We start from the raw sequence: 24,878 nt of genomic DNA, 5'->3' as shown, positions 1-24,878 counted from the left end.
CGAGCTCGTCGAGACTAGTCCTCGGCTCTCTCGGGTGAGGCCATCGTCGGGCTCGAGGACATTTCGAGGGCTTCCCTTGCCACTAGATTGAGCTCTGATTCGGCTTCCCTCAGGTACGTTCGGCCTCATGGGGTGGGCGAGGCCGCGAGCCAAGGCGACCCTCGACTCACCCGAGCGAGGCCGGCGAGGGCCACCCTCGGCTCCTCCCGGTGAGGCCATTGCTGTAGCCGGCGGCCTAACCCAACCCTCCCCGTGGGCTGGCCATTGAGGCCGACCACCGGTGAGGAGCTAGGCAAAAACAAAAAGGAAAAAAAGAAGGAGAAAAAAACGGGAAAAAAAGTTAAAAAAGGAAATGACTAAAATGCCCTTGATAAAATCCTTTTTTGAAATAAAAAGCGAACTTTGGGCTCTTATTTAAGAAAATGATTGCATTTCAAGCCCTAAAATGAAAATTTCCCTTATAATGATGAAATAGAAAGAAAGAGGGAATAAATCTTTTTTTGTTTTGGTCAGAAAAAAAGGAAAGAAGGAATAAATCGCAACTGTCCATCATTTTTGTGTTTACCTGCTAAGAAAGAAAACTATTTTTAATCACGATTTATGTAAAACCCGGTTAATTATTAATTTGTTTTTTTTTTTGGTTAATTCATTTGCTTCCACAAGAGCGCACGCGTGAAGAGAGGGAGGGACGACTCCGAAAACCCTCCCACGATTCAACCCCAAGCTCGCTCGCTCTCTCTCTCTCTCTCTCTCTCTCGTGGTCGCTGCACTTCACGAACTTCGCTTCTTGTTCGCAATAGGGTTGCAGCAGATAAACGCCACCACTCTCTCTATCTCTCTCTCTCTCTTCTCTCTCTCTGTGTTACTCTCTCTCTGACTAACAATGGGCACGTCTCTGCCTCAGAAGGAGGCCAACCTCTTCAAGCTCATCGTTGTAAGCCTTCGATTCTCTCTCCTCGATTTCAGTTCTCATCCGGGATAATCACCTGTTCGGCGCGAGTTGATTTGAAGTACAGTGAATTGCGCCTCGCCGTTGCTTTGCCTGGTTCTTAAACCCTAGGTTCGTCTAGCTGTCTCCGTTTCCCTCGGTGCTTCTAAGGTAGGGACGGACGAACCTGACTAAAGTTGTTCGTCCCACTCGGATTGTTCGCACGATTGGCTGAGAGCGAGTTATTCGGTCGGACCCTCACGTGGAGGAAGTTGACAGCTTGCGAAGTGCTGGAGTTTGTGCATATATACCTCCTCTGGTTTTGTTGTTGGCTAATGGGAATGGTGGATTAAGGTTATGAGTTGCTGTTGTTGCTTACTGGAAATTTTGGACAAGGCAGTCGTGTGATGAACAGGATCCTTTAGTAGTCATTCGTTTCATCGTTTGGATTTTTGACTTTGATCGGATGACGGGTTTTTGTAGACAAAGTCTGCCTGCTATTTTATTGTATGCATTTAGAGGGTTCATAATTTGGCAAGAGAAGTTCATCACTGGAAATTAAATTTCGATGGACAAGATTTGCAATGCTGCTGGGTGGGAGTATTCGGTGTTATAATTTTCATGCTTGAAGCATTGATCTAGTATCATCTCTAGTCGTCGCTGCTCCATGGGCAGTTACATAACCTAGAAAGCCATATTGTAGTTTCTGATTGGGTTAAACAATCTGCCACCTCCAAGTTTACTGAAGTGCTTATTACATCCAGCAAGTTTACGTTTGGTTAAACTAGTGATCAATTTTATTTAGATTGTAGTGATATCAAGTTCGTTATCCAGGCGATCTATTGTTTGGTGCAGATGCATCTTGCCTGCACTATGATATTGGCTCTACTCTCGATTATGCTATTTTACTTGTGTTATCAGATAGATCCTAGAGGCGAGCAAGTCTCTTATTGTACAACTGCATGCCTTCTTCTCTGATCCGACCATTCAAAATGTTTTGTGTGTTGCAGAAATCATATGAAACTAAGCAGTATAAGAAGGGATTGAAGGCAGCAGATTCCATTTTGAAGAAGTTTCCAGAACATGGAGGTAAATTTACACAATTTGGTGTTTGGATATGCAATACTCTCTGTCTTGCTGTCATATAAGAATCTTGCAAGTGGAGCAGAGACGTTGCTTTTTGCGTATTGAGATGGTTCTGTTTGTGCAATCTAGGAACTTCTTGGTTTATGCTCGTTAAAAACTGACAAATTGTGTTTTTATGTTTTAACTGAATTGGGGGAGAATGCCAGTGATTAGGCTAAAAGGTGGCAAAGCAGACTTTTGTTCTATTGATAGCTTGATAAGTTTAATGAATTTTGTGGTACTGATTATTTAAGTTCTATAGACTGTTCAGTAAAATACTTGAGGAGTTTTTATGGTAAAATCTCCTTGAAATGATCATGAACCTGTCTAACGTGAAAAGAAGCAGAAACTAATTGGAGGTGGCTAAATTGTGGGAGATGCTGATAGATATTTTATTGCTTTTGAAATTGTGATTGAAGTCATATAGAGTTTGAGTTTAGTAGATCATCCAGGTAATGCCAACAGATTGAAAAGATGGTCAATATGCCTTTGTTCTCCTTAACCTGCAGGTTTTTACTCTTTTCAACTTGGTAGAAACTTGGATTTTTCATTTATTTGTTGGCTATATCAATTCCATGTGGTCTGCTAAGTTTACTCTTGAAGACTGAAAGGCTACTCTTTAAGCGGAAGACGAGGAAAGGGAAGGACGGAAAGAAAAGTTGTGATTCATAATTGAAAAGTGATGCATCAATAGCCATAAATGTTCTTATTCTTCCTGTCGTAATTTTCTGCACACTCTGTTCTAGTACTTCAAGGAATTCAGTCGGAATGTTCTATCTTGACTTAATTTGAGTTGCTATCTACCTTGATGATTTGAGTACTTGTCCTTGTCAACAGAAACCTTATCAATGAAGGGCTTAACCTTAAACTGCATGGATCGTAAAAGCGAAGCATATGAACTTGTACGACAAGGTTTAAAGGTTCGGATTTTTCCCTCAAACTTGCCTGTAATGTTGTATTTTGGGGGTGGTGATGATTTTTTTTACGAAGTCTCCTGTTGATGCAGAATGACCTGAAAAGCCATGTCTGTTGGCACGTGTATGGTCTCCTATACCGTTCAGACAGAGAGTACAGGGAAGCAATCAAATGCTATCGAAATGCATTGAGAATAGATCCAGACAATATTGAGATATTGCGTGACCTCTCACTCTTACAGGTATGTTCACGTGTCGATACTATGTGGGACAGACTGTAAGTGAAATCTTTGGCTTGGTATTTCCGACACTGCACTAGCATTATTGTTAAAACTTGAGGCCATTACTTGAGATTTCAAATCTCCTTTGACAGAATTTGACTTACAGACTTATGGGGCTCATGGTGTTCTGCTTCAATGCCCGCCATTTGATGACACTTTTTTTTTTTTTTGGCAACTAATTGGTTTTTGATTGACCCATATAGATGCTTTCATTTCAATGTACCTGATTATCCTGTCCACTTGATATCTATATCTAAATGTTCTATTTCTGTCTTTAAATGATATAAACCTCACTTAGATACAATTCACGCTATTTGCTGGCAATCTTAGGAATTGCTTCCCCAAGAAAATTTTAAAATATGGACTAATATAATGATGATATCTTAGTTTTATAAGCATGGCAAGCCTTGAAATGTTGGAGGATTTACTCTTGTCAAAATTTTTCTTCTGAAGGCAGATGTATTTGGTTTTGAAATCTTCACGAGTGAATAGTGTCGATTCTTGAAGGGCAGGCAATGTTATCGTCGTTGTTAGTGCTGCAGCTGTGGTGCTTTACTATGTTTTGATGTGATGTTGTGACTAAAGTTGGTGTCGAGCTTCAATCTATTGTAGTGATTAACAAGATAACTGCTGTATTTAAGATATCTTAATTTTTATGTTTTCAGGGTGAAAATAAATGTCTCAAGTGTTTTACATATATAAAGACGATTCAGAATTATAGAGACATTTGAATATGATAATTGACACAGCAGAAGCTGCAAAAGCTTCTTTGGACTGTCTCTTGAAAAGCAATAACGAACTGTATTGTTTTAGTCTTCACTTGCTTCTGCTTTTAAAAGTATGCATGGTTCTCCATTAGAGTTGCTGCAATTTTTTGACAGCAGAAGCAGCTCCTACAAGGCAATGGCGATCATTTTCTTGTAGCTATGATGCTTGAAATTGTTATTATGATGTTATTTGATCGTCAATCCTCCTTTGCGTTGGTTTTCTAGATTTTCAAGATATTGGGCTGCTGCTTTTATCACCTTCCATTGTATGACCTTATCTACTCTTTTCTTTCATCTCAGCTTATTGGAGATCGCCATTTTATTTTACAGGCACAAATGCGTGATTTGACAGGCTTTGTTGAAACCAGGCAGCAGCTACTGACTCTGAAACCCAATCATCGAATGAATTGGATAGGCTTTGCAGTTTCTCAACATTTAAACTCAAAGTATGCTTCATCCTAAGATCTTCACAATAAAATGCGCGTAAATACAGTTATATTGTTTATGAGATGTAAATCTGTTTCCTGTCGGTTAGGCCTAAAGTTCCCTTAAATCCGCATGCTTCATATATTATTGGTACTAATTTGGACTGGCTGAAAAAAGTGAGCTTGTGTTGTGCCCGATGTAATTAAGTTGTCATGACTTTTAAGATTATGAAGCAGGAAAAGATCTGTTTTCAACAGTGAGCTAATGCCCCGCTTTTTCTGGTTTCTTTTGTTTTATCAAGAAGCTTAATGCTTTCCGCAGCTATTGATGGTCACAGATTACCGTGAGCTAGTGGGTTGATGATTGTTAAACCCCTAATCTTTTTATTTATTTATAAATTCTTTGTTTAATTCTTCTGCTAAGTCATGTACTTATGATTCTGCTCTTTTCTCTTTTCTTGTTTTGCACCTTTGTGGGTTTTTGATTGGTTTATTCTTCCACCTTATAAAGATTATTAGCATCTCAGGACGTGTTATCTCGCTGAGTCAGTGAGAGTGATTGTGGGTGGCAGAGCATCTTAATGTGCTTGACTCTACATATTAAGCAGTCATATAGGGTGTTTACTGAGTGTATCAGGTTGAGCTTCTCTTCTTGTGTAGATGATATGAAAAAAGTTTCAGTTGAGCTCTTTACGATTTTATGCTTAGTTGGATCTCCCACATTTTGTTTTTTGCGTCATTGCATTAAATGGAGAGATGCAACTCTGTCTGTATGTGTGCGGTAGACATACCAAAATTACCGTACCACAGTTGCAATTGAAATTCTTTTACTGTTTCAGGCCGTCAGGTGTCACTCCAATACTTTCTGTGAGCACCGATATTATGGAATAGTTTTTTCTTTCTGTATGCTTATTGTGCATCAAACATTTCGTGTGGTTTTGCTAGCCCCTCAAAGGCAATTGATATTTTGGAAGCATATGAAGGGACACTGGAAGATGATTATCCTCCTGAAAATGAGCGTTGTGAACATGGGGAAATGCTACTATACAAGGTATTTCATGTGTGCTGTACCGACTTGAATTTGTTTTATTTGCCTTTCTTTTGATTCTGATGCGTCTTGATTCTTGACTCAGTGGAGGAAGTAACTCATTACTATATAAAAGTCAATGTTTATTGGAATTTATGTTGCTGGAGCATTCTGTAGACCTTAGTCATACACCATGATACCTGGAACATAGTTCATTATGGTATGTGGTGGTACGGATTCTAATTCATGGATTCGCTAGTTTCCTTGGTTCACAGAACATGGGTGGGCTTTAGATAGTTAGCTACTTGGGATCACTCTAATGTTATGCACATATACCTTATATAGTATATTACACTTTTTCTTTTCTAAAATTACATACTCTAAGTATGAATTGGTTCGAGTAGTGTTCATGCAGACTCTACTTTTATTTGGACGTTTTCTTTCTAATTAGATTAGTCCCTGTCTTTCCATTGCATTTTAGACAATGGCTTGGGTTAGATAAGTTACGTCCTTTGGGCCCTTCTGAAGTTAAAATATGAGGAGCCCATGATCCCTTCTTCATTGTTGATGATATGCCCAATAAAGATAAAAGAAGGATGAAAAAGTCAAATCTATAAGTTTTGCGCATTGCTCGAAGTCTGGAAAAGCAGAGCTATCTATCTCTAGACTCCTCCTCCTCCTCTTCTTCTTCAGCTCACGATCAGTCGACACGTTCCATCTCTCTGATAGCTTCTTCCAGATTAAAAAGTCTTTTGACTTATGATGGGATTGCCTAAAATGGTGGTGTACCAGATCGCTGTTTGGAGGAGGGGGGGAGTGGGTAGCGATCCTGGTAACACTGGTCATAAATATCTCCTTTTAAGGATGTGATTAACTATGCAAGTACGAAGACAATTGAGAAATAGCTTGGCATAAACTCCATCTGCACCTGTTGTGTCTTTACCTCTGCCAACCAATTCTATTGTAGATGTTAACTACACTTAAACAGAGTTACAGTTTTGTAAATTTGGAGAGAAGCTGCACTTTGTGCTTAAGTATGCAAATGAACAACTTCTGTCGAGAGTTGATTCACTGGCATCTAATTACGTGTTTCAGTCCTAAGATATACCAGGAATGTGACTTGATTTGGCCATTTCTCCCTAGTCTGTTAAATTTGTTTTTTGTATTTTGTCTGCTATGTTGTGCAGATTTCTTTGATGGAAGAATGTGGATTTCTAGAGAGAGCACTTGAGGAATTGTACAAGAAAGAGCCAAAAATTGTAAGCATCAACTTCTCAATTCATTGGCTTGCTAGCTACTTAGCTAAGCCTGGCGACCTTGATTGCTTATTAACTCTTTGATTGGGTATCTAGCTTGACAGACTTGATTATAAAGAGCAAGAAGTTTCTCTCTTGGTGAAGCTTGGTCGCCTTGAAGAAGGTGCTAAATTGTACACGCTGTTGCTTTCGATGAATCCAGATAATTACAGGTGATTTTTTTTGTTCTCTCTGTGGATTTAAAAAGGCAAAGTGGAAGAATTCTTCTGTCAGATAAAAATAGACAATGATGTCAAGTTTTGTCGATAATAAGCTGAATATATAGCTTAAAGGTCAAATCTTGGATGATTCCATCATACATTATGGAGTTGCGAAAACTTCTGGATGGGTACCCTACATCTGAACTGAATTCTTTTTGTCCTACATTTTCACATTTGATGTACTCGCTTGTCTTTGGTTATGTCTCGGATTCGAACTATCTTGTCATCTCTTGTCGAACTAGGTGTTGGTGAAACTAAAGATCGGTAATCTGCAATAACTTGAGACTTTGAACTTCCATGTGCGCTAGCGGGAAAAGAAATTCCATGTGCATTCACTTGCATTTATACAGGCAAATGCTTCACTTCAAGTGCTAACTTCACTCTTTCTTTTGGCTGTCAGCTGTTATGAGGGTCTACAGAAATGTGCTGGGTTATATCGAGCAGATGGTCAGTACTCTTCTGATGAAATTGTTCAGTTGATCTCCCTGTATGGATCCCTTGCAGAGCAATTTGCTTGGTCCTCTGCTGTTAAGGTGAGAGCAGTATGTTACTTTGTGTTTCCTAAACAATATACTCGGTTCAAGATCCAGTAATTCCTACTGAGATGCATCATATTTGGCAATGGAGTGAGATTTCTTGGCATTATTGCTGCAAATTTTAGGTGACCAAGTTATCGCCTTACATCGTGGCAATCTACTTCTTGAATATTTGGCAAAAGTTTGCTTTTTACTGAACTATACCTGTTAGAGAGTTAAAAGTTTAGTAGGAGATTCTTTGTTAGGCTACTTAGCTTGAGAGAATAATTGCATGCCTTAAATTTACTTTAGCTGAAGTAGAAAATGGTAGTCTGTCAATGGTTTATGGTGGACTAAAATTTTGAAATAAGTTTTGTTGTCTTAATCATTGATATTTAAGTATGACATGGGAATATTACATCACACAACCAAAATGAAAAGATGAATGTCTTTTTTAGTTGGATAAGAGAGGTCCCAAGTTGTGGTTTCCTGTTAAACTATATCTCTGTAGTATGTACCCCTGAATAACATTGTTTGTTCATGGATAAAAATCAGTTAGTATTAACCAAAGCATGCGTCTTCTCTGGGTTTAAGTGTTGACTTTTCTCAGAAGCAGGTGGTCTTCCACTTTTTAATCTGTCCTCTTGCGGGATTGGTGTAGTGACAGGGTTTTTACTATGACAATAGCATCTTGCTGGTTTTGTTTACCAGCCTGTAGATTACTAAGGGAATTTGTGTAGAATCTCGCACGGGCTTTTGAACGTGTTTTTATGAAAGATATAGATCAGTCCCTTCCTCTTTTCTACCGACTAAATTAGAAGTTTCTTTTATTCTCCCCTTCATTCGTTCTCTGGGTTATTTTTTTGGTTTTGATTTATGTGACTTTCGCCATTTCCAATTTATTGTAGCCATTTTTTTAATGCTGTTTTTCCATCAGTATCCATTATAAGCAGAATAACATTTTGTTGATCGCATCGTAAATCTGTTCTCCTTTTCTTTCAGAGGATACCTCTTGATTTTCTACAAGGTGACAAGTTGCGGGAAGCTGCGATTAACTACATAAGGCCTCTCTTAACTAAGGTTATGTCATTCTGTTACGTGGAATAATTACGGTTAAACTAATTGTGACAGTTTCTTGAATTTTTTGTTTGGTTTGCAGGGTGTTCCTTCATTATTTTCTGATCTCTCCCCATTGTATGATCACCCTGGAAAGGTTAGTTTATGACAAGGATCAAATGTTAAGACAATTTGGCAACCTTTTACTGAAGTGGTTCTTTGAGGTGCATCCGTGAGAACTTTTGTGGTCGTTGGATATTATTTTCTTGGTTGGTGCTCTCTTGCAGGCAGACATTTTGGAGCAATTATTTCTTGAGTTGGAGCATTCAATTGGGACCACCAAGGGATATCCAGGAAGGTCATTACACCTGACTGGCTCATTGTGTCAATTAGAATGTATAATTATATAAATTGAAGTTTTCGTGTTGCAGATGCTGAATACATGAAAATACTAGAAAACACGCTTTTGGTGGTAAATCCACAAATTAACACCTTTGTACGGTGGAACTATCTTAATTTCTTCCCAGGATCTTTTTTATTCCTAAGGGGCAATTTCTAAATTAATAACTTGATAAAGCATTTTTATCCGTACTTAAGTCGTATACTTGTGGTGGGTCACTTGCTAGTTTTTCTGGTCTGCTAGCAATGCAATACGGCTTTCATGGTTTGTATAAAATCCCTTAATGTTTCCGCCCCTCGGGGGGGGGGGGGAGGATGTGGTTGACACATGCTGCAACATATTGCATGATAACCATAATTAATACAAAAAACTTTGATGTTGATTACGTCATTGTATTAAGTATTCTGTTTGATTCCTCACAATTGTGGGTTCAGGGAAGAGAAAGAGCCACCTTCAACTCTTATGTGGACTTTGTTTCTTCTGGCACAGGTGGGCTCTTCTCTAGTCAGCTTCCCTTGTTTCATTAGGTGGCTCTCTGCTGTGTCTTATTTTCTTTCCTTCCATGAGATTTCTTACGGACCGTGTATTGGTGCAGCATTATGATAGAAGGGGCCAGTTTGATGTTGCTCTGTCAAAAATTGATGAGGCTATTAAACATACTCCAACTGTAATTGATTTGTACTTGGTCAAGGTCTGTATGCTTCATTGATGATGCACAATAAATGACATTCTGGGCTTTTTTCTTTCTTTTTTACTGTTTTTAGTTATTTTGGATTTTCAACTTCTTTACATTTTTCTGTAATCTACAGAGTAGAATATTGAAGCATGCTGGCGATTTGGCAGCTGCAGCTGCTTTGGCAGATGAAGCTAGGTGCATGGATCTTGCTGATCGCTACATCAACAGTGAATGTGTCAAGCGTATGCTGCAAGCTGACCAGGTTTTAAGTTGTTAAATCATCTCTGGTATTTTCTGGTAATCTTTCTATCTGCTATGTGCCTGTCGGGTGAAGAAAAAATTCCTTTTTGAAGGTGAGTTTGGCGGAAAAAACTGCTGTCTTGTTCACAAAAGATGGTGATCAGCACAATAACCTTCATGATATGCAGTGCATGTGGTATGTTTCCATACTATACAGGATAGGTTTTGCAGTTTTCTGTAAATATTGTTGTGGATGCTAAGGGATGTGTATTTTGGAGGTATGAACTTGCTTCTGGTGAAAGTTACTTCCGTCAAGGTGATCTTGGACGAGCATTGAAGAAATTTTTAGCTGTGGAGAAGCACTATGCAGATATCACAGAAGACCAATTTGATTTCCATTCATATTGCTTAAGAAAAATGACTCTTCGTGCATATGTGGAAATGTTGAAATTTCAAGACCGTTTGCATTCGTATCCATATTTCCATAAAGCAGCTGCTGGAGCTATCAGGTGAGACGTCTATTCGTGCATCTTCTAGAATGAGGATCTTCTTGTTTTTTGGGTTTCTGTTGCAACTCGTGCTTTGCTTTCTGATGCTATAAGAAAATGCACCAGTTCATCTTACTAGATGGTTTTGCGGTCCTAGTCTGTAGAATTTGGTTGCATAGAGATTGATGGTTATAAAGTATTCTTTCTCCACCTAACACCGATGCTTCATGCCTAGTATATCCAAGGAGTTCTTGAACAGTTCACTCGTTGCTGATTTATGCTGGCATGTCTCAGTTACTCTGAGCATTGTAATTCACCCATAACCCATCGGTCTTAGGATTGAAACATGGCTTTGTTACTATCTGGCTTAACCTACTTCACATGGGACAAGCCCCGAGAAGGGTTCTCAAATGTGGCCACTTAAAGTGGTGACATGTGGGGGTTAGGTTTCTACTTATGAGCCATTCAAGAAGGCATCTCCCAGCAGATGTGATACTCGAGGTGTTAATTATTTTTTTGGCCAAAATGATTTATATGATAGGCTGAAAACGTGGAAGAACCATGGTTTCCTAGACAGGGCATCCCCCTTTTTGACTTTACTGGTGATTCTTTGCCTCAATTGACTGGGAAGTGTATGCCAATATTTAAGTTTGTTTTGTGAAGGGATAGGAGGCATTTTATAATAATGTGTAGCATCCTTCTTTCTTTTATTGTTCCCCATTATGGTGTTAAGTGATCTCTGCGACACCTGTGTCAAGCTATATGATGTTTCTAGATACGTTTAATGAGACTCAAGCTTCAATTTTTTTTTTTTTTAAACTTCAATTGTTAAGTTGCATGTATCCACATAAATTTGGTGTGTGGATTTGCATTTGCATTTGGCTTTATCTCTTTGCTGTCAGCTATTGGTTGTCATCTACCTGTGCTATTACCAATCAACTGCTAGGTGGCTTCCATTTGAAATGCCTTTTTATGGTCCAGATGCTATCTTAAGCTGTTCGATTCTCCTTCCAAGTCAGCCACTGAAGAAGATGACGAAATGTCGAAATTGCTTCCATCTCAGAAAAAGAAGCTGAGACAAAAACAGAGAAAGGCAGAAGCACGGGCTAAGAAAGTACTTATAGTTTCTAGTGCTTCTATGCTCTCTTCCTGTTAAGTTTTCTGATTGTTTGCATCTTTTGTAGGAAGCAGAAGTCAAAATTGAAGAGTCAAGCAGTACTAGTGTCTCAAAGTCTGGGAAAAAGCCTGTCAAGCCTGTTGATCCTGATCCTCATGGGGAGAAGTTATTGCAGGTTTTTGTGCGCCAATTTTTTCTTTGTAAATGCTTCCCTTTTATTAATAGTTAGTTACTGCTGTGGCCTGGACTCCATGAACCTTCTTTATGAATATGTGGTGGTAGGTTGAGGATCCACTATCAGAGGCAACAAAGTACTTGAAGCTGCTTCAAAGGAACTCACCCAATTCTTTGGAAACACACATTCTTTCGTTTGAAGTAAATATGAGAAAGCGGAAAACTTTGCTTGCTTTTCAGGTAATTCTGCTTGGGGTTACTTTGCTTTTTCTTTTTTTCTTTTGTTCAGTGACTTCTAGTATGATTTTAAGTCTTCTTACTCTGGAAACTTCTTAAATCATATCATTCGGAGTAACTTTACTATGAGCTGGTAAATGTTCTCTTTTTTTTCCTATATATGTGGTGCTTGTAATTTAATTTTCCACTAGACTCCCTTTTAATATATGCATCTTCTTGTGCTGCTCCCTTTTCATGGATTCAGGCAGTGAAGCAGCTGCTCAGGTTGGATGCTGAAAGCCCTGACACACATAGGTGCCTGGTTAGTTTCTCTCTTGTTTGCTCTCAAGATATTGCATAATTCTCATATGTCCTCTAGACTCCTTGGGTTGAGCTGTTTGATATATTTGTTGCATCTTTTGGGTGGCTGTAAGTTTTATGGAAGTCATAGTATGTTAATCTGTCTCGCTGCTGCTTTTTCCTTAACTCTTTTCGGCGGTGGTCTATATTGTTTCCCCAGTTCCTAGAGACTTTGAGGGCTTGTTACTGTTTCTGATGGCTCTCATATGTCCTCTGAACTCCTGGGGTTGAGCTGGTTGATATATTTGTTGCATCTTTTGGGTGCTCTAAGTTTTTATGCAAATCATAGTATGTTAATCTGTCTCGCTGCTGCTTTTTCCTCAACTCTTTTCGGCGGTGGTCTATATTGTTTCTCCACTTCCTAGATACTTTGAGGGCTTGTTACTGTTCCTGATGGCTGCTTCTTATGCTGCAGTTACGGTTTTTCCATGAAGTTAGTTCCATGGCTGTCCCAGCTACTGACTCTGAGAAACTTATTTGGACTGTATTAGAAGCCGAGCGACCAGAAATCAGGTTCTCCAGATCCTATCTTTCGGACTTGCTATATCTTGCTTGTTTGTTTGTTTTATATGACAGTCTTAACACACACGACCGTTCATCTTGCAGTCCGTTGCATGAGAAGTCTCTGTTAGAGGCAAATGAGTCATTCCTTGATAAGCATAAAGGTATCATCAACCTCAGACGATTTGTTATACATGTGTTATAACATGTTCTGAGCATGCTTGGCCTTTTTTTTAAATTTTTTTTGTGTGTGCAGATTCGTTGATGCACAGAGCAGCTGCTGCTGAAATGCTCTATCTTTTGGAACCAAGCAATAAGGGCAAGGCTGTGACATTAATTGAGGATTCAAGCAGCAACTTGGTTCAAAGGTAAGTTTGGTACAACGAAGTTCTACCATCTTCCTTCATTTCATTTGTTTTGGACTATTTTACGCTGCCATCCCCTTGATAATCTGTTGAGCATGTCCATGTTATGTTGGGTAGAAATGGAGTGCTTGGAACAGTTGGGAAATGGAAACTCAAGGACAGTATTGCGGTTCACAAGCTACTCTCCTCAGTGTTAGTTGATCTGGACGCTGCGTCAAGTAAGTTTTGATCCCGTCAAGTGTTACCAATTAAAGTTATCAATGTGGAATATCTGTTGGAATAATTGAAGTATTAGCAGTCTAGGATAGAAAGTGTGTGTGTGAGAGAGAGGGAGGGAGGGAGCTATTGTCTGTATTTCAGGGGACATAATCATGATCTTGTCACAAATTTCGTTACTGAATAAAATAAAGGGTACTGAGTGCTGCCGTTTTTTTCCATTTATATAGCTTTGAAAATGGTAGAGGCCTCCTTACCAAAAAGAAAATGGTAGAGGCCTCCTTACCAAAAAAAAAAATGGTAGAGGCCTGATGCATATTTGGTTGCAGCGATGGTTAAATCCGGTCAATGGGATTTCTTCTGTCCCTACTTGCTTATTGGCTTACACATTATCTTTCTGCAGCTCGTTTTACTCAATACGGAAGTGAAATATTATGATGCTAGATTTGACTTTTGAGATGGTGTCTCTGACACTCGCACGATACTTCTTTAACAGGATGGAAAGTTCGTTGTGCCGAATACTTCCCGTACTCCACATATTTTGAAGGAAGTCGCAGTTCTGCAGTTCCTAATTCCTCATACAACAAGATTTCTAGTAATCCTGAAAATGGAGTCAACCATCCTGTGGCCGGCATAGGCATGGATTCTCTTGCACCAAATGGAAAACTGGAAGCATTTAAGGACCTCTCTATCTAACAAGTGGAGTTGAAAGCTCACTTTGGGCAATGTAATTCTACATTCATCAGTATGCGTGAGAGTTAGGTCACAGCGACCAAGCCGCGGCTTTGGAGATAGTGCGTTCAGCCATTGGGCAAGTATCATTCATATGGCCTTTTCCAGTTCATGGCCATTCTGTCGCTTTATTGGGTTGGCATTTACTTATGTTCTTCTTTGCCCTCTCTCCCTTTCCCTCTCATCTAGGAATTTCTTTTTCTAATTGTGTATAATCTTCCTCCACTTCCGTTTCCGGTCAGATTTCATAGCCTTGCGTGTCTGTGGGCATGAATGAGAAAAGGTGGTGGGCTCCATGGGAATGCATTAAACTAAGGTTTCCCTTTTTATTGTTAGTCTTACAATCTATAGGAGATCCTTGAGGAGGAGCGACAGGAGAAATTTTTGAGAACTGATGCTTCGTCAGCATCAAGAACAAGTGGCCTCTGCAAAACTACTTCTGGATATATGTTGTACTTCCTTGTTTATGTCAACCATTGTTTTCCCTTTGTATAAACATTGCATTCTGTGAAAAATTTTGGAATGAGAGATGTTACAAATGATAGATTTTGCATCAATAACACATGCTCTTCTGGGTTGGTTCTTGTTCTTTTTTTTCTGTGCTAGGTAAGGGAAGTTCCCCTTTTTTTGGTGTAAGTATGCTAGTGACTGATTCGGGCCTCGGCTCTATGTTATCCTCGTCTGGTCACTGTTGCTAATACGAACCTCCTTATTTATCTTCTCTTTTGGTTTTTTTCATATCACTGATGAAGTAGATGGATCATGGAGAAAAATGATGGTTTGCTGATAGTACTGTTGTTGAAGAGGGGCCATGTAATTTGCTAAACTTGATCGAATTTCTGGTACGGAAATTTCCCTGGATTGTGAAAAGTTAAATGTCTTTTTTCGTCTAAGTCTTCGTTTTACAACCTTCAGAGAAATTCTCTGTTGAGCCCTTTGGACAATTTCTCTTGCTTTGAAGTCGGTTGAAACTCTGAAAATAAAAATTAAAAAGGTATGCCGTTTCTGTTGTTCTCGCACCAGCATAAGAAGGTGCACCAACATAAGAAGGTTGGAATTATGTATACTCTTCTCCCCATTTGAGATCACAACCCGCATAACAACATAAATGGTGTGAAATATGTGAAGGGCCGCTTTTCCACTCCTAATCTGATTAATACACTCCCCAATTAAGTGTTATGACTATATTCATTGTGAGACTCACCTTTCAGCATCTTAAGCTTTTCCTTGATATCTTTTTTCTCATTTTCTTCTTTTGCAAGTCTCGCTTTCCTTCCTCTTCATCTCACTTTCGGCATCTTTCTCTCTCTTGTGGAGAAAATGCCACCATAATCACCTTTATAAAAGTATAGAACTTGGTCGAATGATGTATTCTCGGTCTAATTGGTGGTCGAGCAATATATGGAAGCCATTTGCTATACAAAAACGAACTCAATATAACGCAGAAGAGGGATCCAACCATACTTTGCATTGCCACCAATGAACTTTACTAGCTAATATCGAAAATGCATTTAGCGTGACCACTAGATTTCCACTTTATTAAGAAAAGAAAACAAAATGGTAAAAGTTTTCAATTAACCTTATGAAATGAGAAGAAAATTGAAATTTCATTCAAACAAAAATTCCCTCATCATTTACGGAGTCCGAACCATAATTAGACCAATATAAGGGGGATATATCAAAATGTGCATCTTGAAATCAATTTGCAGAAAAGAAAGAGGTCAACAAAAATTAGTTCAAAGAAATTTTCAATAAAAAGAATACTCAAAATTCATTCAAAAAATCAGATGCATTCTCTATTCAAACAGGGTCAAAGAATTCAGTAAGCTCAACAGTTAGAAGTTAATGGGATAGAAAACCATTTTTACTTGGTGAAAAGCAAACTCTTTAGGATAGGACAAGACTTGATTTTCTGCTTTCCACTCTTCCCCCCACAATTTTGAAACTTGAACTAACAGAATCCCTAGGAGGAGGAGAGAAATTTAGCAATGCCAAAAGGGCCTCACTAAAGATTCTCCCAAGATCAACTTTAATAATATTCAACAGTAAATAAGGAATGAATCAATATCAAATTTTCCCTGAAATTAAAAAAAAAGAAATGAAAAAAAAGAAGAGACACCTTTGCATTACTCAACATTAATCAACATTCCGAATTTAATAAATTTATCCAACACTCACCTTGAAAAACGTAGAAAAAACCATCTCAAATGTTGAAGGAAAGATAGTAAAAGGAGAGAGAAAGAGAGAAGGATAAAGATGAAGGAAAGTGGAACCCCCAAAAGAATAAACCGAAAAAAGGACACCAAGAGCATGCATGATAATCTTCTGTTTCTCATCCAAACTTGTTTCAGGTTTGAAAGAGGAATCCGTTTCATGATGCAATTTCATGTTTCTATTTCTAAAATAAATTTTTAGTCCAGAAATAGGTTTGGAATAGAAATGAGAATTAGAAATTTTCTGCTTCTCTATTTCTAAAAGAGAAATAGAAATAATAATTCTTCTCATCTTTCACACACTCTCTCTCTTTTGTGTGCGATTTTCCTCTGTCTCGCGTCTGTCTCGTTGGCCATTGGTCGCCGATCACCGGTCGCCGGCCGCTGAGACCTCGCTAGTAGCCGGTCGCCCAACCGAGGCTCGACGATCGACCACCATAGAAATTTTATACTGTTATCACACGAATTTTTGTTCTAAGAAGAGAAATATTATATTGTTGTCCAACACGTTTCTCTGCTTCGAAACTCATTCAGGAACAAAAATTGAAAAATCTATTTCTATCCAGAAATTGTTGCTAGGAATAGAGTGGTTATCATTTGGATTCTAAGAGAATGCTGAAGATATTGAAAGGTGAGACCCACAATGAGTAAAATGGTTACAATACTTTGTTGGGAATGGTTTAGCCAATCTAGGTGTGAAAAAAACGCGGCCCCATATGAATTGAAGAATAGAGCAAATTTTCCTTTTTCTATGAAATCCCAAACCGACCCAGCTGCGGAATGCTCTCTCATTTCTTGCATACGGTGCATTCAAAAGACAAGACTTAAATGCTATTGCTCTATCTATCATCAGTTTTTGTCCATCATGTTCTTCCCAATTCTATTGTTCATCCGTCTTCATTTTTTTTTTTTTTAAATTTAAAGCTGTTCGCATTTGTTCATTTGGTTGTGGAGGCAGGGTATGTATTTCATGTCTCGAAACTACTTTTTTATTTGTTACTTATTACCAGAATAAGCAGACTTTTAAGAGCCATCGACCTCGTCAGTTGCAACATGTCTGGAAAAAAAAAAAAAATACTCTATTCCACTCTGTTTTCTACGACACAAAAAGTGAAAATAAAAACTAAAGTTGTTCTCAGTGCATATCAGCAATTTTTGTTCATATTGCGAGAAGTTTGATTGAACACTACAGCCTGCTAGTTATTTCTTGACCAGCGTTGGGTAAATGTAACAACAATAATACTGAGGTCGTCCATCTATCATAAAGCATGCCCCCTCTAGGGCGCCAAAATAGAATCACACGACATGATGAATACTCACGGCTTGTCGCGATTTATGTGATTCAATACACCATGTGCTGTGTTCTCGAAGAAGTTATATACATCATTACTGTAAAGAGAGAAAATTTACATCTTTATTGACAAAACTCAATATACATATGTACGTACCCTAGATAACCAAAGACCATTTGACCCTTTTTATATCTCTAACACTCCCCCTTAAGCTGAAGCATAAATATCAATCATGCACAGCTTGTTACAAATATATTCTACTCTCCCATTACCCAGAGGTTTAGTAAAAATATATGCAAGTCGTTCACCAGTCCTAATGAGCCTAACGAGCTTCTCTCGAATAAAATGAGAGTCAACCTCGATGTGTTTTTATCTCTCATGAAACACAAGATTGGAAGCTATATGTATTGTTGCCTCGCTAACACACCAAGAAACATAGAAGTCGAAGCTTTAAAGCTCTGATATCATGTAAAGAGAGAAAATCTACATCTTTATTGATAAAACTCAATATATATATATACATAACTCTAGACACCCAAGGACAATTCTACTCTTTTTATATCTCTAACAATTACCATTATCCTGAGACACGTCGATCTGTGCACAAAGATTCCTTTGCCATTGCAGCACCCTCCCAGATCGTTTCACGGGACACCCAGCAAACGAGTCGAGCATTCAACTTCGCACTCACATTTATGTTTCCTGAGAAAGTGGGATCTCCCCTCAGCAAGCAATTCACTTCTCAATAGTGTAGCAACGGCAAATCACCCGACGAGAGGACCTCTTTGCAAAGATAACCTCCAGCTACCTGTGCACCTCTCTGCTAAAGAGGCCCTGTTTCATCGTAAGTCTGATGGGTACACACGGCAGTTGGCCCATTCATAGGCAGCTCCCTTATGCAAACTCTTGAGCTACTTAGAACTGTGCCCTTGCTCTTAGCTGTCTCTGTCAGATTGCAAAAGCCCGCCGCTTTCGCTAATCTCACTTTTGCAGAGGGGGCACGAAGCATTGATCTTTAGCCATTTATCAATGCAGTCAACATGGAAGACATGGTGACAAGGTAGCTCTTTTAGTTCATCGTTATCTGCATATCTAGACAAGCAAATACAGCAAACCTGCACAAATACAATGGCAAAACATCACTTTGTCTGCTTGAAGATAACTATCATGCCTAGCTGCCGATAGTAAGCATTTGCCACTTGCTGCTATTGTGATAATTTCAATATGTTAAGGAACAGATAAGCAAATGTGAGGTGAAGCATTCTTTAAGGACTAGAAATCAAATGCTAGCCCTAGATTATAGGTCAAAATTCAGCAGGTTCAGAATTGGAATGGGAGGACATAAGTGGGTATTAAGCTTACTGCATCTTCTCCCGCCAAGAAACGCTCCTTTTCTGTCCCCGGAGCCAAGACCCCACCTTCACTTCCTCCTGGGTTAAAATCCCGGCCATCAGCATTTAAGTCTTGCTTCAACTTGAATTTGTAGATTGGAAGAGCATTGATGGATTCTGAGGTGGCTCCTCTTGTCTGCGAAAAGTCTTCTCGGATGCCCAGAACAGACATTATGCAAGGTAGGCAGCAACAAATTGTCGCACAAAGTATGAAAGGCATGGCATACCCAATACAGCTAAAAGTTAGAAATACTATACATAACCTGCAAAAGGGCCATAACACATATATGTGATCAAGCACAGGAATTACATGTATAGACAGAACAGAACAATGTCACTGTAAATTGGTACCTATACAGTTTCGGAGCATCAGAAGGTGAAGAGTGACCTCCAAAAATCCACACATTGCCGACAACAAACCATACAGCGAAAAAACAGTCTAAGGCCATCTTGAAATGGTCCACCAGTCCACTAAGTCTGCAACAAAGAAATTAGCTCTTGATTCCATTTATCGTAGATCGTACAGACAAGGACGTTCCGAACATTGCCAATAATGTCCCATGATGTGCAAAATGAAATCCAGTTTGAATAGATGAGAAGCAATCATCAGTCCATGAGCAGTACAAGAAATAAAACAACAGTTGAACTTTACCGTAAACTCAGAGTGTCTGCAATTTGGCCATTCCATGGAGCCGATTCTTCAAAGTGCTGATTGCCCTCATCTGTGGACTGTGTGACAGAGATGGCTGTATAAGGTCTAGGCTCCGATTGACTGCTATGAGAAGTACCTTGATGGGATCGATTGAACTCCTGATCACGACCACGGTTGCGAGAACGATAACGCCAGTAAAGAATGGGCAGCGTTGCCACACAACCAGATGCATAACCTACAACCCATGCAAATAGTGGAGCCTCTGGATTTTCATGTCTTGACAATGACAACACCACTATGGATGCTATAATTTGACCCATGGTAACAACTAACTCAACTGAAATCCATAGTCCAGAATTCAACGGACTTCTGCGATGCTGGTGGTAATCATCACCTCTCCTTGTGCTAGAGGAATTTGTGGAGTTCAATCTGTTTGATGAATTTACATTTGTTTGATCCACAGGGGCTGGCATGCTAGGCGAAAGTTCATCCTCATCCTCTGTTGAGTCTACGCTGCGTTGCTGATCATCATGAGATGAGGTCAATGGGGTGTCCCCATTTCTCTCTACATTAATTATGTGCTGATGATCACTATTACTCTCCACTTGTTCCATTAGCAAAGGGTACCGATCTATTTGGCTATCTCTATGTCGTTCAGGAGCTCCAACATCCATCTACGTTGACCCAAAGACAAACCTATGGCAGGAGTGTACAACTTTGTAAGTTATAAGTCATGAGCTTCCTGTCTTACTGAACTTGCTCCAATGAATAATAGATCCAACAACACATATGAAAATTTTATCATCTTTCAACAGAACTCCCGACACTTGGCATCAGTCGATCTCGACAAATTAACCGATCGTCGAGCTTCTACTCTTAGAACCCTCCAGAATATGAGCAATATAATTCATTAGCACAAGCTCAATCAACCCAGGAAAAGCAATTAAAGAATAACAGCAAACAGAGAGTTAAAAGAAGCACTAAAATCTAATGGTAGGACCATGTAAAACCTAAGATCCGGTTGGAGAACCGAAGAGGTTCAAGATGCATCCTAAACCTATTCAAGAGGAAAATTCACAATACTAGGGAACCAGACTAAAAGTCAAGACCCGGTAGTTCACGAAACCCCCTAATTCCTACAAAATTCATCTTAAACCTGTGAAACTGCACAACAAATCAACATTAAGGTCAGTCTCAAAGCACAACGAGTCACCAGCCAAAAGCTTAAAGTGATCACGTACGCAGAATTCGCAAATCAAGATTCGATGTGCATCAGTCGGTCACATCGTTTCCAAGAAAAGCTACCCGTCACATATCACGAATGCCCAGCGATTCCAAGATCCACATTAGCCCAAGATGGAAGAAGAAAAGAGCAAACGCAGCCCAGCGAAGTGAACCGAAGATCGAGCGAGGGGCTTCACCCGCCTCCAATTCACATTCTCAGAGAAGATATGACGTCAGCTCCATGATCAGAGAGAGAGAGAGAGAGAGAGATGATCAGGGCATGAGGTGTGGCGATGACCGAGAGACATCTGGTCCGTTGGATTAGAGGATGGAAGGCCCCGGACGCCCGACCAGATTGCAGCCCCTGTCTGATCCACGTGGATTGAAGTAGGTCCCACATGTTGTGTAGTCTTTTTCATCATCATCGTCCTCCTTTTAGTTGCAAAGCAGGATCTGTTTGAGCCCATTGTCAGCTCTGTGGATCGATGATCCTGGCCTGGTCGTGGACTACTCAGACCGCTCCTTTTGATTTTGGTTCTTCTCCAGAATTGTTGGGTAAGGGCCCGGTCCGAGGTGGGCAGGATCGATTGACGGGATAAAAGAACGGCTCATGGCATGTTTTTAGGATGGCGAAATGGAAAAGAATGAATCGAACTCTGCTATAAAATTGAAATTAAGTCAAGGATGACAATAATTAGTTTTGAAACTTCAAAGTTAAGCGTGTTCAGACTAGAGCATTACCAGAATGGATGATTTATGAGATGAACCAAAGCGGATAATATCTCAAGCGAGGTAATCTGGAGATGTCACATGTTATTTATGTATGAATGGTTGAGCACTTGATGCGAATGTAATGAATACTTGTTCGAATCACGGTGTTTTTCACTCGATACAAATGCGCAAGGCGGCTTTGTGTGCAACCGTGATTATCCAATATATTATGGCTAAGAAAAAAAAAAAAACAACCAAAATCAGTAAACGGAATGGAGGAGTGCTTCATTTGGTGTCCTCTAGTCATTTCCATGGAGTCCTAAACATCATAACAGTACAGTTTCTCAATCACAAACGAATCACTCAAAGGTCAATACGTCTCCCACCATCCTTCTACCTTTAACCTGGTGATCTGTTGTCTGGTGAAGTGCTCTCAGCATTTCTAGATGTCCTCTGGCTTCTATGTCAGATGTAGATTGCTGGTCTCTTTGATCATTCGATGTTTGAGTCCGCCTAGCTATTTCGCAGCGACCTCGTGAGCTGCGCCTTCACTCGCATTCATGTGCGTTCCTGTTGGGGGTGGACAATGAAAGCGCACAGAGTGCAATTCCTTTTGGTGATTCACCAACTAGGCTTAGAACTAGAGAAATGCTGCTGATTTGCCTTAATGTCAAACCGCTTCCAGAATCCCACACCACATCTTTGGAAAGTGTTTTTGTTTGACTACGCGGGGAAAGAGAACATATCGAAGATAATGACTAGCTGCTCTCAAAAAAATTAGGAAAAAGAAGATGAATGGCTTCATTTTTGTTACCATTGTGTAGTTTGTTTTACTCGACGGTTAGTTCGGCTTTGTCTTTGGAGCAAACCTCGCTGAAACCTGGTAATAGCTTCAGCTTGAAATTTCTTTCAGTCGTGATCAGCGGAGCTGCCTGGAAATTACGTTAGGTTACAGGCAAGGGCTATTTGCAGGCATCCTACTCAACAATGCCAAAGGACTGACACAAATTGGGGCACAGAATGAACGATGAAGAAGATCTGAGTTATCAGTTTACTCGCGATGTAGAGAATTTGCTGTTTTTTCATCTGTTGGTACATTAAGCAACTGCTTTTTCTTTAGCAACTCTATCCACATTGTCTAGGTTCCAGGACATCTAAGGTGAAAAAGTGTCCTGAGAGGCGAAATTGTAGTTTCCATTTTCGATTCTGACCTTATACGTTCTGCCCATGATTCAACAGAAGAGGTAAAAACGGGTTGCAACGATTATAGCTAATGAATATGAATGTTCCCAAGCTTGTATGATATGATGGAACTTGTCTCCTTCAGGATATGCCACTCGCTGTCCATTTGCTTCCTGTCAGAAGAGCTAACCAGAAAAGTTTATGAAAACATTGCCTTTCAGATGAGGTAAAAACAGCACCCATCCATCAATCAATACCTAGGACAGATTGCAAAATTAACTTACAGGTTTGGTTTAAGTTTTGCACTCCTGGTTTTGGTGGAAAAATTATCCAAAATTATGGGATAAGATTAAAAATGTACCTGAACGAACCAAATCGAACTATGAAACTCGCATAGTTCAAGGGGAAGAGAACCAAAATAGAGTGAGAGGATGTCTAAATGGATCTTAGGACATATTTATAGGAAAGAAAATGGCCCTTGGGAATGGCTATCCGTAGTCTACCTGTTCTGGGGACACAGCCCTGCTTCCAGGACAGCACGAGAAGAAGGATCCCCGATGCTTATACATGAATGCCACAATCTTCAGGCTTAAATTAAGCTTGCAAATCAGTTAAAGATACTTCGTTTCTTTGTTTGAGTTGTTTTCCAGCTGGAGGTGTCTTTCTATATGCTATCGTGTTCAACCTTGAAGATAAAGAATGGAGATGGAAGTCTATACAATGCACAGCAACCGATGATTGACATCAATGATACAAAACTACGACGACTAGATACCGAGACAGCAAGTTACATTTGAACAGGGCTGGCTGTAAGTGCTTCCGGCTTTCTCAACTCGACAGCTTATAGTAGCATTCCAATTCTTGTCGTGCTGTCTTTTCTTACGAGGGGATAGTGCAAAGTGACCTCCATTTTTTTGCACTCAATGCACCAGCCAACTTGGAATGATCTGGATGTCGACTACCCCGTGAATGATGTCAATCGGCTGGATTCTTAGGTGAAGTCTTTCTCTCTACAACTACAGTTTCGACAGTTCCATTTTGTTACCTCCGTGGAACAAACTTCTGGGTCGTCAGGGTGTTCCCTGACCGCCATTCGAAGACAATGAACTTCGTGTTGTTAATATAGAGTTCTGAAGAGACTCTGGGAAGAATAGTTCGTTGCGGTCTCTATTGGCAGAAGCAAGAGACGGTCCTGGACACTGTGCCCCTGGTGAAGGAATCAAATTTGGTCACTTGGTGCTTTCTTGACAATGGATCAGAAATAGAAAGGGCTTCAAAAGATCAGGCAGAAATTTTGTACCCACCATACCATATGCCGCTGCTGCCAAGAAAGTGACAACACCACCTAACTTTTGGTACCCAAACACCACCTTCATGTGCGTTCGAATGTCGGCTTATTTTTTTTTAATCTTCAATTACGCATGCGGAACGTGCACTCCCCAAAAATCAAATCAAATGACAGGGATAGTTAAACAGATAGTTACACTAACCAAATCACAACATGTCAGCAAAAATCATCTTGTATTTAATTATCTTTATTAATCCAAGGATGTGAAATAACCACAAGCCCATTCTTCGAGCTACTTTCTACGGCCCTCCGAGATACCAGGTCAAAATTTACACGACTCCCTAACCTATCCCATAAGGTCCACATCCACTTCCCATTCTCCACGGCTAAGGGCTTGAAAGTGTTTAACAACGACATGGTGAGATATAAAATCTCCGTGAGTCAACGCCTAAGCCCGATTAGGACGTTGATTCGTTTAGACATCCTAACAATCAATCACATCAAGATAGAGCAGATATTTCAACCACATGCAAGCTTACCCTTCAGGCCACACATAATGCGATGCGGACTTGACTCAACAATCGGACCAATTGCACTAATCACCCATTGGCAAAGCATCACGGCACTTGTATGCACATGACACCACACGTAGTCTATTTATTAATCGGTGACCCACGCGACTAGCGTGATCGGCGCACACGATTGGTGTGGCCCTAACACTACGACCGACGGTGTCTAACGGCGGGACCAGGCATCGTCTCTTACTTTCGCCGATGATGACCGAAAGCTATGTATCTAGTGCGGCCGACACGACATAGCGAACAAGCATTCCAAAAGGAGCGTCGGTCCATCACAAGCTGCAACCGGCATCCGACAATTCGAGTGA

The 24,878-nt window shown here is 39.9% G+C and overlaps 2 protein-coding genes across 4 annotated transcripts; one reads left to right on the top strand and one right to left on the bottom strand.

The window, feature by feature from the left end:
• Positions 1 to 751: 751 nt before the first annotated feature.
• Positions 752 to 14,623, top strand: LOC115737560 (N-terminal acetyltransferase A complex auxiliary subunit NAA15). Its single transcript, XM_030669738.2, has 26 exons — positions 752 to 934; positions 1,939 to 2,017; positions 2,891 to 2,973; positions 3,060 to 3,209; positions 4,346 to 4,461; positions 5,386 to 5,491; positions 6,655 to 6,726; positions 6,820 to 6,935; positions 7,384 to 7,516; positions 8,501 to 8,578; positions 8,658 to 8,711; positions 8,842 to 8,912; positions 9,389 to 9,443; positions 9,550 to 9,645; positions 9,764 to 9,892; positions 9,984 to 10,066; positions 10,149 to 10,379; positions 11,340 to 11,472; positions 11,543 to 11,650; positions 11,758 to 11,889; positions 12,131 to 12,187; positions 12,641 to 12,738; positions 12,832 to 12,890; positions 12,983 to 13,094; positions 13,209 to 13,309; positions 13,804 to 14,623. Exons 1-26 carry the CDS (start codon positions 884 to 886, stop codon positions 14,001 to 14,003), a joined length of 2,703 nt encoding a protein of 900 aa, XP_030525598.1. The 5' UTR covers positions 752 to 883; the 3' UTR covers positions 14,004 to 14,623.
• A 3,497-nt stretch (positions 14,624 to 18,120) lies between these two features.
• LOC115737565 (E3 ubiquitin-protein ligase At1g63170) lies at positions 18,121 to 21,147 on the bottom strand. Of its 3 annotated transcripts, none has more exons than XM_048273747.1 (5): positions 20,819 to 21,147; positions 19,588 to 20,285; positions 19,287 to 19,412; positions 18,907 to 19,198; positions 18,121 to 18,659 (listed from the first exon to the last, which is right to left on the bottom strand). In XM_048273747.1, the coding sequence occupies exons 2-5, from the start codon at positions 20,259 to 20,261 to the stop codon at positions 18,480 to 18,482; spliced, it is 1,272 nt and encodes a 423-aa protein (XP_048129704.1). In that variant the 5' UTR covers positions 20,262 to 20,285; positions 20,819 to 21,147; the 3' UTR covers positions 18,121 to 18,479. The 3 variants fall into 3 exon arrangements, with proteins under 3 accessions (XP_048129704.1, XP_048129705.1, XP_048129706.1); XM_048273748.1 differs by having other exon boundaries at positions 19,588 to 20,283; positions 20,829 to 21,147; XM_048273749.1 differs by lacking the exon at positions 20,819 to 21,147 and adding an exon at positions 20,377 to 20,808 and having other exon boundaries at positions 19,588 to 20,283.
• Between the last annotated feature and the right edge of the window lie 3,731 nt (positions 21,148 to 24,878).

Source organism: Rhodamnia argentea, chromosome 2 (assembly GCF_020921035.1).
Source record: "Rhodamnia argentea isolate NSW1041297 chromosome 2, ASM2092103v1, whole genome shotgun sequence".
Classification (NCBI taxonomy): domain Eukaryota; kingdom Viridiplantae; phylum Streptophyta; class Magnoliopsida; order Myrtales; family Myrtaceae; genus Rhodamnia; species Rhodamnia argentea.
The sequence above is the reverse complement of the archived record's forward strand: the minus strand, read 5'-3'. Positions and strand labels throughout refer to the sequence as shown.

What these genes read in the sequence shown, in the direction of transcription:
- LOC115737565 (XM_048273747.1), bottom strand. Translation starts at nt 20,261, where the DNA reads ATGGATGTTGGAGCTCCTGAACGACATAGAGATAGCCAAATAGATCGG. An exon ending in GCAGACACTCTGAGTTTACG is followed by an intron (nt 19,413 to 19,587) that starts GTAAAGTTCAAC and finishes TCTTTGTTGCAG; the next exon opens with ACTTAGTGGACTGGTGGACC. An exon ending in GATGCTCCGAAACTGTATAG is followed by an intron (nt 19,199 to 19,286) that starts GTACCAATTTAC and finishes GCCCTTTTGCAG; the next exon opens with GTTATGTATAGTATTTCTAA.
- LOC115737560 (XM_030669738.2), top strand. Translation starts at nt 884, where the DNA reads ATGGGCACGTCTCTGCCTCAGAAGGAGGCCAACCTCTTCAAGCTCATC. An exon ending in ATGGGGAGAAGTTATTGCAG is followed by an intron (nt 11,651 to 11,757) that starts GTTTTTGTGCGC and finishes ATGTGGTGGTAG; the next exon opens with GTTGAGGATCCACTATCAGA. An exon ending in GCCGAGCGACCAGAAATCAG is followed by an intron (nt 12,739 to 12,831) that starts GTTCTCCAGATC and finishes TTCATCTTGCAG; the next exon opens with TCCGTTGCATGAGAAGTCTC.